At 32.2% G+C, this 13,107-nt stretch overlaps 1 protein-coding gene and 1 non-coding gene across 5 annotated transcripts in view; both read left to right on the top strand.

The window, feature by feature from the left end:
• Positions 1-11,734, top strand: part of KRIT1 (KRIT1 ankyrin repeat containing) — a 36,303-nt gene extending 24,569 nt beyond the window's left edge. For all 4 annotated transcript variants that reach the window (XM_036863884.1, XM_036863882.1, XM_036863883.1 and 1 more), the window contains 5 exons: positions 4,182-4,348; positions 4,988-5,075; positions 5,567-5,773; positions 10,805-10,921; positions 11,242-11,734. In XM_036863884.1, coding sequence (XP_036719779.1) covers positions 4,182-4,348; positions 4,988-5,075; positions 5,567-5,773; positions 10,805-10,921; positions 11,242-11,310 — 648 coding nt within the window. In that variant the 3' untranslated portion in view covers positions 11,311-11,734. The remainder of the gene's footprint in view (positions 1-4,181; positions 4,349-4,987; positions 5,076-5,566; positions 5,774-10,804; positions 10,922-11,241) is intronic.
• Positions 11,735-12,474: 740 nt separating this feature from the next.
• TRNAC-GCA lies at positions 12,475-12,547 on the top strand. Its single transcript has one exon. It is a non-coding gene; the product is annotated as a tRNA-Cys (tRNA).
• The last annotated feature ends 560 nt before the right edge of the window (positions 12,548-13,107 follow it).

Genomic DNA, 13,107 nt, shown 5'->3' with positions numbered 1-13,107 from the left:
CATGAAAATTTCAATGACCTTGTCCAAACTTGGTAAATGTTTTATGCCTGACTATTCATATTGTCCCTCTTCTGTTATCAAACTAAAGGTAGAAAAGGCATTTGACAAAATCCAGTAGCCTTTCATGGTAAAACTCTCAGAAAACTAGGATAGACGGGAACTTCCTCAGTATAATAAATGGCATTTATGAAAAACCCACAGTTAACATACTCAGTGGTGAAAGACTGAAAACTCCTCCTAAGATCAGGAACAAGACAAGGATACCTGCTTTCACCACTGCTATTTAACGTAGAACTAGAAGTTCTAACCAAAGCAATGAGCCACACTCCCCCCACCACCACCCCCCAAAAAAAAGGAAAGAAAGAAAAGAAAAAAAAAATGCATCCAGATTGGAAAGGAAAAAGTAAAACTGTCTCTGTTGATCACAAATGACATTATCCTGTATATAGGAAATTCCAAAGAATCTACATAAAAGCTACTAGGGCTAATAACTGGATTCAGCAAACTTGTAGGGTACAGGCTCAACACACGAAAATCAGTTGTTTCTATAACCAGCCACAGACACTCCACAAAAAAAAAAGGAAACTAAAAACTCCATTAAAATAACTTCTAAAAGAATAAAATACCTAGGAATAAATTTATCTAGAGAGCTGCAAAACTTGTACACTGAAAACTACAAAAACATTGCTGAAAGAAATTAAAGAAGACATAAGTAACTAGAAAGACATCCCACGTTCAAGGATAAGAAGACTTAATATTGTTAAGACATCAATACAAGCAAAGTGATCTACCAATTCAACAGAGTTCCCTAACAACAGACATTTTTGCAGAAATGGGAAAGGCAATCCCCAAATTCATTGCAAAGGGCCTTGAATAGCCAAAACATTCTTGAAAAAGAAGAATAAAGTTGTGGGATTCACATTTCCTAATTTCTTAGTACAAAGCTACAATAATCCAAACAATGTGGTACTGGTATCAGGATAGACATAGACCAGTGGAATAGAATTGAGAGTCCTGAAGTAACCCCATATGTCCATGCCAACTGCTTTTTGATAAGGATGCCAAATGCATCCAATGAAGAAAGCATAGTCTCTTCAACAGATGATGCTGGGACATCTGGAAATTCATATGCAAAAAGTATAAAATTAGACCCTGATCTCATACCGCATCAGAAATTAACTCAGTGTATCAATAACCTAAATATAAAAGCCAAAACCATAAAACTCTTAGAACAAAATATACAGGTAATCTTCATGACCTTAGATTTGGCCTTGGAGTTTTAGATATGACACCAAAAACATGAGTAACAAAAGAAAAAATAGATAAATGGGACTTCATCAAAATTAAAAGCATTTGTAAATCAAAGGACATTATCAAGAAAGACAAGCTAGAGAATGCAAGAAAATACTTGCAGATCATAAATCTGGTAAGTGTTTACTATCCAGAATATAAAAAGAACTCCTACAACTCAACAACAAAAAGACAACCCAATTAAATTGGGTAAAGGACTTAAATAACATTTCTCCAGTAAAGATATACAAGTGGCCAACAAGCACATGCGAAGACGCTCAGCATTATTAGTCATTAAGGAAATACAAATCAAAACACAATGAGAAACCACTTCACACCTACTAGGATGGTTGTAATAATAATAATTTATAAAAGAAGATGTTGAGTTTTGATGAGGACATAGAGAAATTGGAACCCTTGTATGTTGTAGGTAGGAGTGTAAAATGGTGCAGCTGCTGTGGAAAATAGTCGAGTGGTTCTTCCAAAAACTAAACATAGCATTACCATTTGACCCAGCAATTCCACTCCTAGGTATATACCTAAAGAAAACAAGAACTCAAACAGATACTTGTATTCCAGCATTCTTAACAGCATTATTCATAATAACCAAAAAGGTGGACACAAGCTAAGTGTTCATCAACAGATAAATGGATAAAGAAAATGGAATATTATTCAGCCATAAAAAGGAATGAAGTTTTGATACATGTCATAACATGGATGAACCTTGAAAACACGCTAGGTGAAATAAGCCATACACAAAAGGACAAATACTGTTTGATTCTACTTATCTTAAATAAATATCTAGAATAGATATAAATGGAAAGTATATTAGTGGTTACCATAGGTGTGATGGGGGGAGAGAATGAGGACTTAATGATTACAGAGTTTCTGTTTGGGCGATGAAAATATGGAAATAGTGGTGATGGTTCACAACACTGTGAATGTAATTAATGCCACTAAATTCTACAGTTAAAAATAGTTAAAATGGCAAACTTTGTTAGCAGTTCTTAAAATGTAGTAGATGTGTGAAATTTGCAAATAATCTAAATATATTCAGCCTGTCTTCTTTCTCCCTAAGTAATATTTTTAAAGTTGGCTGGTAGAGGAAGAGCAATAATGATAATACTTGGATATTAATTAATTGCATATTATATTACAAATAATATAAAGTAGGCTCAAGTGAAAAGAAGCAAGGCTTAGTGAGTACTTAAGGTGAATCAGAATATCATGATCATCTGATAAAGTGGTTGCGTTCTTTCACTCATTGTGTAATTGAAAAATTCCTATTTTTACCACCTGAAAAATAGAATTGCATTTTTTTGGTTAGGATTATTCTTTTAGGATGAAAAGAGCCTGCTTTCATTTAAAAAGAACAATTGTTGACTAATAGTCACTGAACACACTATTAGGAATTATAACTATTCTCTACTCAAACTCTTCAAATTCACTAAGTTAATTTTTATTAGAAAAATGTTTTCTTTCATTTTTTCCCAACAATTATTTTGAGAAATTAAAAACCCATAGGAAAGTTGAAAAAGTAATAAACTTCATACCATATACCATTCATTAAATTCACTAATTGTTAACATTTTGCTACATTTGCTTCATCTTTCCTCTCTTTTCATTGTGAACCATTTAAAATTGAGTTGCAGACATCCTGGCACTTAATCCCTAAATATTTTAACATGCATCTTCTAAGAACAAGGATGTACCTACATAGTGTAGTACCACTTTCAACCTAATAAAATTAATATTTCCATAATAACATCTAATATCAGACCCATATTCAGATTTCCCCCCAATTTTTCAGTCTCTTATAACTCCCAACTGAAGGAGCTAGTCAACGTTCATGCTTTGCATTTGATTACTGTCTCTTTAAGTCTCCTTTAATCTAGAGCAATCCCCTTATCTTTTTTCCCCCATGAAATTCTCTTTCAGTTTTTTTAATATTATCAATATATGGAGTATTATAAGGTATTATTTTAGTTAGTATGACAAAATTTCTTTTACCATAAGGAATTTGGGTCATTTTGAATCATATTTGGAAACACACTAACTATTCATTCAGAATATCTGTAATTGGTGATTATTTCTAAGTAGAAATGTATTCTGTAGGCTGGCATTTTTCAATGTTTGTTAATCTTATCAGATAAAGTGAAACTTTAAAGTTTTCAAAACTTAAAAAAAGTATGCTCTCCTTTAGTGTTATTTGAAAGTGCAAAGTACTGAATATTTTTTAGTCAAATCAAAAATGTTAAGCTTTTTTCAAACTTCATGTGTCCTTCTGGGAATTAACACTTCCTTTTATCTTCTTTGAGGTTCACTACTATATTGTGTGAAGCACAGATTGTAGAATAATGTTTGAGGAATATAAAGAATTTAAGTAAAATTGTACTAGAAGTTATACACACTCATATCCATAAACTGATGATAATTTTATTGAACTGTGAATCAGAGGTTAGCAACCTATGGCCTATTGCTGTATCTGACCTGTTGCCTATTTTTGTATATCCTGCAAGCTATTAATGGTTGAAAAAAATTTCAAAAGAATAATATTTCATGTCATGTGAACATTTCATGAAATTCAAATTTCAGAATCAATATAAAAAGTTTTAGTAGAACTCCAACATTTGTAGATGTATTGTCTATAGCTGCTTTTGTGCTACAATAGCAGAGTTGAGTCATTCTAACAGACTATCTGACTCACAAAGCTTAAAATATTACTGTCTGAGCTTTAATAGAAAAAAATTGTCAACCTCTGCTTTAAAGCAATAACAGCTTATTTATATGAAATTACATAGCTTTTGCTTTTTCATATTAGATAGTGGCAAGCTGTACATTTATAACAGGAAATTGTGGCCTAATAACCAAATTATACTTTTTCTTTTAAGATTGAAGATCCATTAGCTATTCTTATTCTCTTTGATGAAGCCAGATATAATTTATTGAAGGGCTTTTATACAGCTCCTGATGCTAAACTGATAACATTGGCAAGTCTACTGTTGCAGATAGTTTATGGAAATTATGAGAGTAAGAAACACAAGCAAGGTTTCCTAAAGTAAGTATTTAATACAATTCATGGTCTTGTGCTATACCCAAGGTTCAGTTTAACCAAGAAAATTTAGAAATATTACGTTACTAAGAACTATTTAGACGTTGGTTTGGAATTAAATAATATAAGGCATGGAATGAGAAAAAAAAAAAAACATAGTAAAGCATTCTTTAAGTTACACTGTCTCCAAAGTTCTTTTTCTTATATTTGAGTATAGTTTGATATGCCTTATATTTGTTAGCTTTATCTTTACTGTATGTTTAAATAAGTTCACTAAAACCTGACTTGGATTAGTAGAAAAAATGTTACAAGGCAGATGCATTTCAGTATAGCACCACAAAAACTAGTTCATGTTTCATGTTGAGAGAAAACATTGAGGTTTTAGCGTATCTAAAGTTTGTTTATTGTAGTTTTCAATATTCAAAAATATTTTGTGGCTACTGAAAGAAGAAACATTTCTCTAAGTTGAGCAATATTAGGATCGTGACTTTTTGCTTAAAATGTTGAGAGTTCTCTGATATGTTACAATATAATATTTTTCAGCTCAAAAATCATATTATTTAAAGCCGTTTACATGTAAATGATTATATTACTTTAGCTACTAAAGATGATTTATTTAAAAGATGTTGGCATATTTGCTTACAGTGAAGAAAATCTAAAATCCATTGTACCTATTACCAAATTGAAAAGTAAGGCACCTCACTGGACAAACCGAATACTTCATGAATACAAGGTAAGCTGTTAAATAGAAATAAAAAGACATTTTATAGCCTAGTTGAAATTTTGTTAGTATTATTAATATGTTTTAAACATAGGTACATTACATTTTATTCTTGAAATTAAATAAGGATCTTACAGTTCACATGCCTGAAAGGAAAAGTAGCAAAATAGTTTTATTTTTAATAATGCAGAATCTTTTACTGAATACCGTCTGTATGCTGGATACTGTGGTAAGTGCTAGAGATTAAAAAAACATGAGATAATACACTATCTCTATCCATGAGGCACTTAAAAATGTAATAGAATAGATAAACATTATTTTTAGACCTTGATATTTCTTTTTTTTTAAATATAAGATCTCAAAAGAAAAACTGCCTTTGGGATAATGTCACACAATTTTATTTGTCTTTGGGGTAGCCTTGATTTTAGAAACTGTTTAGTTGACCTGTTTGGATTATCAAAGGTACATTCTCCTTTCACATGTTTATTTTACTTTGTTTTTAGAATCTTAGTACAAGTGAAGGTGTCAGTAAAGAAATGCATCACCTACAGCGCATGTTCTTACAGAATTGTTGGGAAATTCCTACATATGGAGCAGCTTTTTTCATAGGACAGATATTTACAAAGGCAAGCCCCAGTAATCATAAAGTCATCCCTGTGTATGTAGGTGTGAATATAAAAGGACTTCATCTTCTCAATATGGAAACTAAGGTAGATTTTCATCTTTTCAGCTGTTTTTGACCAGTCACATTATGTAATATCTAAAATAACAGTACTAGCCTACATGAACAATTTCATTCATTCATAATAGCAAAGGATAGGGGGGTGAAAACGAAATGATTATCAATAGGGAGTTAACATATTAATTGTAACATTGAAATACCTTGCAGCCATATAAAAGAATGAAGAATATTTTTCTGTAGAATGATCTCTAAGATATATTTGGTGCTGAACCATATGTAATATGCTACCATTCATGTAAAAATGGGTGGAAATGGGTATTTATCCGAAGAAAACAGAAACACTAACACAAAAAGATACATGCACATCCCTGTTCATTGAAACATTATTTACAGTGGCCAAGATAAACAACTTAAGTGTCCATCAGTGGATGAATGGCTAAAGAAAATATGTAAATATATACAATGGAATATTATTCGGCCATTAAAAAGAATAAGTCTTTCATTTGCAACAATATGGATGGACCTTGAGGGCATTATGCTAAGTGAAATAAGTCAGAGAAAGATAAATACCATATGATCTCACTTATATGTGGAATCTTTTTTTTAAAAAAAAAACAAGCTCATAGATACAAAGAACAGACTGGTGGTTGCCAAAGGCAGGGAGTTGGGAGATGGGCAAAATGGGTAAAGGGGGTCAAAAGGTACAAACTTCCAGCTGTAAAATAAATAAGTCATGGGGATGTAGTATAGAGCCTGGTGACCATAGTTAATAATACTGTACTGCATATTTGAAAGTTGCTAAGAATAGATCTTAAAATTCCTCATCACAAGAAAAAGAAATTTGTAACTGTGTATGGTGATAGATGTTAACGATACTTATTGTGGTGATCATTTTGCAATATATATAAATATTGAATCATTATGTTGTATACCTGAAACGAATATAATGTTATATGTCAATTATACCTCAAAAAATGGGGAGAAGTGAATAGTATATGTGCATAAATACGTATTGCTTTTGTATGCATAAAATGTCTCTTAAAGCCTTTGGCGGGGGGAACCATGTAACTGAGAATAAGAGTAGAAGGGAGACTTTTCATTATATAGCATTTTGCAACTTAAAAAAAATTTTTTTAACTGTGAATGTATTACCTATTCTAAAAATCAATTAGATTTAAATGAAAAAAATACAGATTTAAAAAAGGAAATACAATATCTGACACAAGTGGTTCATTTTGCAAATTAGAATTAGTTATAAGAACATTTTGGGGGGCAAGATGAAGTGTGGATGGGACTGTGAATACCTGTTAGAACTGTTCAGAGGTTTTCTATTCCACCATCTTGATCTGGCCGCCCCTACTTCAGAGCTTTTCAATCAGAGGCTTATTACTGTATTGTGCTCCTTTTTCTAATCAAAGTCATGATAATATAAATATGGTGTTATCAATTACTTTTAGCATATTTAACACATTTCACAGGATAAACAGCTTTCTAGTTAGTAATAGGAAGCAGATAAAAGTCTATTTTGTTCATTCAGATATGTCATGAATAGCCTATTTTCCAAATCAGTTTAAGTAACTAAGCTTACGCATTTTTTAAAGGCATTTTAGATTAGGGAATTTCATCGTAAACCTAACTTTTTTCATCATTTTTGTAGGTCTTTATTATGTAATCACATACCTTCTGAAAGTATTCCAATTGTAGTTTAGTTATTTCCTGATAACTCAGGATCATCATTATGGGCAACAGTTATTTTCCCATACTGTTAGATATGCCTGTGAATGGAGATAAAGAATATGCGGGACATAGGGCAGTGACTGACTCGGAACTTGATTTTTTGAAGTCTCTGATATCTGCTTGCTTTGGAGTCATTTGCTTATCATTTTCTATTTAGACTATTTTACTCATACAAAATAAGCTGCTTCTTATTAGCTTGTAACTACTTTTTCTATTCCTGTTGTACTAAGGAAATGAAGGAGAAATTTCCCTTGTCATTTCAAGAAATTTTTCCTCTGCTATTTCAGAGCATTTTATACAAATATCTGCAAATTCTTCTTCATTGAACTGGATGGTGATACTGTGGGCATAACACTGAGCCTTTTCTCTAAACTATATTTTATGTTTGACTTTTGGGAGCATTCCAAATTTAGGCAACAATGAAAAGTTTTATATAGTATTCAAATGATGTTTCAGTAATATCTTATAACATTTCATATTATGAATAATATTCTGGTCCAGGAATTGAGTAAATGAGATAGCAGTAGCAGGCAGAGGATGATAGTGTTATTAAGAATCTGCTTTTTCTAGAAATATAAATAGAAATGCTGTCATTGGGCATATAAAAAGGTGATTGAAACCAAGGGTAACAATGTTTTCTGTCCACATAATCATTACCTTGTGTTCTGTAAGCTACTGATAAATTTATGGCACCTATAAAAGCTCTAAGATAATTACATTTTCAAATGATCAAAGATAGGAACAATCAGCTTGTCCTCAATTGTCTTAGATTGACCAAATCTGCTAGGGTTGAATATGACAAGCTTGCTTAAATAAACATCTTCATCTGCAAAAATACTTTCATTTGCATTTAAAACTCTACATATGGGATACATTAGCCTCAGAGATTAAATCTCAGGAAAAGCCATAGAATACAGCTGTGTTTTTTTTTTAATCTCAATTACTTCTGCCTTCTATATTTTGTTATTGTTTGGAATAATGAAAGTTGCCCCTTAGAAAATACAGCTCAGCCAGTTTCATATACTCATCAGAGACCTATCTGTCTACTTACATAAAATGTAGGCAATATCAAATAGGTAAATGCAGTGTTACGGTTCAATGTTTTACTATAGTGAAAGCATTACAGTCTTCATAACTGACCTGTACTTGTTGGTATATCTTCAACCTTAATACCACTGCTACATCCAGGCAATAGATTACCCTTTGCTGATGTCAATTTATGTAGACCATAATGCACTTCTGAAATAAAACTGGTTCTTTAAATACCCATATAGTGCCATTGTTCATGGTCACTTGTCAGTCAACATCACTATTTCTCCTGTGTGTCCTGGTTGGCTATGTCTACTTCTGACTTACATGGTTTCCCTTTTCTGCTCTCAACTATCCCTGTCATTTCTCTTACTTTTTGACTTCCTTCACTAAGCACCTTCCCCTTTGTAGGTTTTACCTCCTAATGAGAGCTACTTTTTCCTTCTGGAGCAGACTGGTCTCTCAAAACAGCCATGTGGGCTCTTCAACTCCATTCAGCCGTTTTCATTATTGTGGATTTCTCAAGAATTCCTTTCTCCCTGCACACTGTCCTTTAAAAACAAAACCTTTATTTTTAACTTATGGCTTCAGTGCTTTTGTTGGTCATTTGACCTTCATGTAATCGAGGAGTTGCTATACCACAGATGTATTTTTTTTTCTGTATATTAAACTGTTTTGAGGACATATTAAACGGACAGTTTCCTGTCTCTTGATTAAACAAGTTTCAAGTCACTGATCCAAAAGATAGACAGTTTAAGGTTTTATGATATCTTGACTCAGTGTTTCATTGTGTACTTTGGTAAATAGCTATTTTAGCAGATCCTGTCTATAAGTTGTATTTTATAAGTATAGCTATTTTTAAGCAAGATGTTATTATTTTCCCATTATAAATGGTATACACTCATGTAAATTAATTATATTACGTTTCACTTACAGAACCTCACTTTCAGAATGCCCTAAACCATTACCTTTCTGGCATATCCTTAGTTTATTATTTACAATCATTATGTTAAGAACTGCTAGTCATAGAGAGGTAATGTTTCTCAACATACTTATTTTAAAGAATGGCATGAACACTTTCTTTGTATATGTGTATACAAAGAATATATTTTTAGGGTAAGAAAATGTAAGTTACTACTAGGAGATAATTGTTTTTTAAATAATCCAAAGAATATATTGGATTCCTATTTAAATATACCATTATGTTACAACATGTAGGAATAGGGTACTGTAATTGGTTTTAAATAGTTCTGTTGAATATATGAAGGATATATTATTAATTTTTAAAATAATGCTTATATTTACAATAAATATATCAGTGTACTTATTTTCAGTGATATGAAATTGCCTAAATCAACATGTTACCCTATTACATAAATTTCAGATCTGAAAGTACTATATGAATATTCAAAAGGTACTAAATATATCAATAGTAAAAGGAATTGTTTTTAAGATGCAGAAAGTAAAAACTTGCAGTACACTTAATTTATTTGAAAGCCACTGATAGAATGGACATCTTTTTTTTTCCCCCCATCATTGGGTAAGTTTAAGGTGTACAATATGTTGATTTGACACACTTAACTGTTTCAAAATGGTTACCGCCATAGCATTAGCCAACACCTCTATCACATTGCATAATTACAGTTTCTTTTTTCTGCTGAGAACATTTAAGATCTACTCTCTTAGCAACTTTCAAGCATATAGTACAGTATTGCTAACTATAATCATCATGCCTCACATTAGATCCCCAGAACTTATAACTGAAAGTTTGTACTACTTTGACCGACATCTCCTTAATTTCCCCCACCCACCAGCCCCTGGTAACCACCATTCTACTTCCTGTTTCTGTGAGTTTGGCTTTTTTGGATTCCACATATAAGTGGTATCCTATGGTATTTGTCTTTCTTTGGCTTATTTCACTTAGCATAATGCCCTCCAGTTCCATCCATGTTGTTGCAAATGATAGGATTTCCTTATTTCTCATGGCTGAATAATACTCCTTTCTGTGTGTGTACACATATACAAATACATAGCACAGAATGGGCATCTTTAAAAAATTTTGTCATTCTGATTAGAAGAATATCATTGCTCAAGGCAGTCTTCTAAGAGTCTACCATATATGTGGCTCTGTACTGCAGGCTGTGTGACGTTAGTGTGGGCACTCTGAACAAGTTTTATTCTGACTTTCAAAACCATTGTGTTTAGACCTGTCCAGATAGGTGTAGATAGTAAGAGAAGATGGGTGTTGTTTTTAATAAATATTTCAATATAATGATTTCTAATTATGTTGCAGGCTTTACTCATCAGTCTTAAGTATGGTTGTTTTATGTGGCAGTTGGGAGATGCTGATACATGTTTTCAGATCCATAGTATGGAATATAAAATGAGCTTTATAGTACATACAAAACAGGTAAGTACCTAATCAGTTATTCTGGACTTCTAGTAATAAACTCTACTGTATTAATAAAGCTATTTCTTTTTTAAAAAATGACAGTCCATTTTACTTTAAGGAAAACCTCTAACATGAAATTAACATATTTAAGACCAAGGTAAAAAGGCAGGCCTTTCCTAAGCAAAGCCAGAAACTTATCTGAATAATTTATTGCAGTCTTATAACAATGAAAAATTCCTTTTCAAATACATAGAGAACTGTCTGTCCACTGCCATGTACGTCATTTACACATTCTTACATGTTTCAAATTTACTGTCAACATATATTTTACTTTGTAGGCCGGCCTTGTGGTAAAACTACTAATGAAGCTAAATGGACAGTTAATGCCCACCGAAAGAAATTCATGAGAGGAAAGCAACTGATACTTAAGCCACCACATTTTGTGATACAGATTTTTTCCATGAAAGATTTCTTAAACTATTACTTTTAACAAGGCATTTAGTCTCTTGTAATATATATGTATACTATTACATTGTACAGAATCTGTACTTATGTTTGGTGTGTAATATACCAATTAGTTTTATATAATATCGTAATAAGCTAATCTAATTTTTAGGAGAAACACACAAAAATGTGTAGATTGATGGTCTGTATAATATTAGACAAAACAGTAAGCTTTATAAAAAGTTATTTTTGGTAAGTGGTACAGAATTTAGAGTGGAATATGATGAAATTAAAATATAGCTTTGCTATGACTTTGTGTGTCATTTCAAAATGTACAGAAAGTCACATGATTTGAATAAAGAAAATGTGTTTTCTACTTAAAGCATATGTAACACTGTCACTTAAAATTTTTTTTGTAATCTCTGAACATTTCTCAATGTGTTTTTAAAAGACTTAGTTAAAATGTTTATTTGGTATAAGCTAGTATTTCTCAAAGTATTATAGTTCCTGAACCCCCAGCATCATAATTACCTGAGTGCCTCTTAAAAACAAGGATTTCAGGGACAAGTTCTAGACAAGTTCATTCACTCTCTTGGAAATAGCAGGACCTGGGAATTTTTTCTTAAGTTTTACTTAATTTTCTGTTGAAATAATTCCAGACCTAATAATGAATTTGTATTATTAAAGTTAAGTAAATTACACAAAACTGCCTGGCACATAAGCACATACATACATGGACACGTAGACTAAGTGACAATCTCTGAATATTAGTAGTTGCATTTGTCAAGAACATGTTGTATTTTTATGAGTTGGCTCAATGATGTATTTATATTGCCTTTACATTGTAGGAAGTAGATAACCAAATATCTGGTTGTTTTATTTAGGGGAGCACGGATATCATATGAGGAGCTAACTTGATTAATCTGCTATTTAATAAGCTTAGAAATTAGTCTTTCCAAGCTAACAGATTGTTGAGTTCTAAGTAAGTTCAGAGATACAGTAGTAATACTTAAAATTATCCTACAGGTTGCAGATAATTTTTTAATATTATCATCATCTACTCTTCACGTTGACATCTGCATATTTTTAATGGTGGTCTGCTGAGCTTTATTAAAATTAAGGGGACTTCCCTGGTGGTCCAGTGGTTAAGACTCCGTGCTTGCAATGCAGGGGGCCCGGGTTTGATCCCTGGTCAGGGAACTAGATCCCGTATGCCGCAACTAAAAGATCCTGCACGCAGCAACTAAAAAGATCCTGCACACGGTAACGAAGATCCCACATGCTGCAGCTAAGATGCAGCGCAGCCAAATAAATAAATAAATACAAATATTAAAAAATAAAATAAATAAAATTAAGACTATGTGGTTAAGTAAGTTTAATGAGAAAGCCTGATTTATCTTTAATTCTGTGCTAAGCACTTTTGACTCTACATAGACAGTGCTCTGTTCAGTTTCATCCATTCCAATAGCCTCAACTGTTACCAAATACCCTGTTGACTCCCAAACCTAAAACTTAAGCCTCAACCTCTCTTCTGAATACTAGATCTTAATTTCCAATTTCTTGCTATTCTAGCTCCACCTAAATGGTTTACACAAGGAACATCTGTTTCATCTACCTGCTCCATTCTATCCTTACACTTGTATTCTCTGGTTAATGGCATCAAACTGCATCCAGTTGCTTACCCTGGAAATCTGGGAGTGGTCTATAACTTCTCCCTCTTTAATCACCCTACACATTCCACTTAGCGAATTCTGTCAAAT

Source organism: Balaenoptera musculus, chromosome 9 (genome assembly GCF_009873245.2).
Source record: "Balaenoptera musculus isolate JJ_BM4_2016_0621 chromosome 9, mBalMus1.pri.v3, whole genome shotgun sequence".
Lineage (NCBI taxonomy): Eukaryota > Metazoa > Chordata > Mammalia > Artiodactyla > Balaenopteridae > Balaenoptera > Balaenoptera musculus.
The sequence above is the reverse complement of the archived record's forward strand: the minus strand, read 5'-3'. Positions and strand labels throughout refer to the sequence as shown.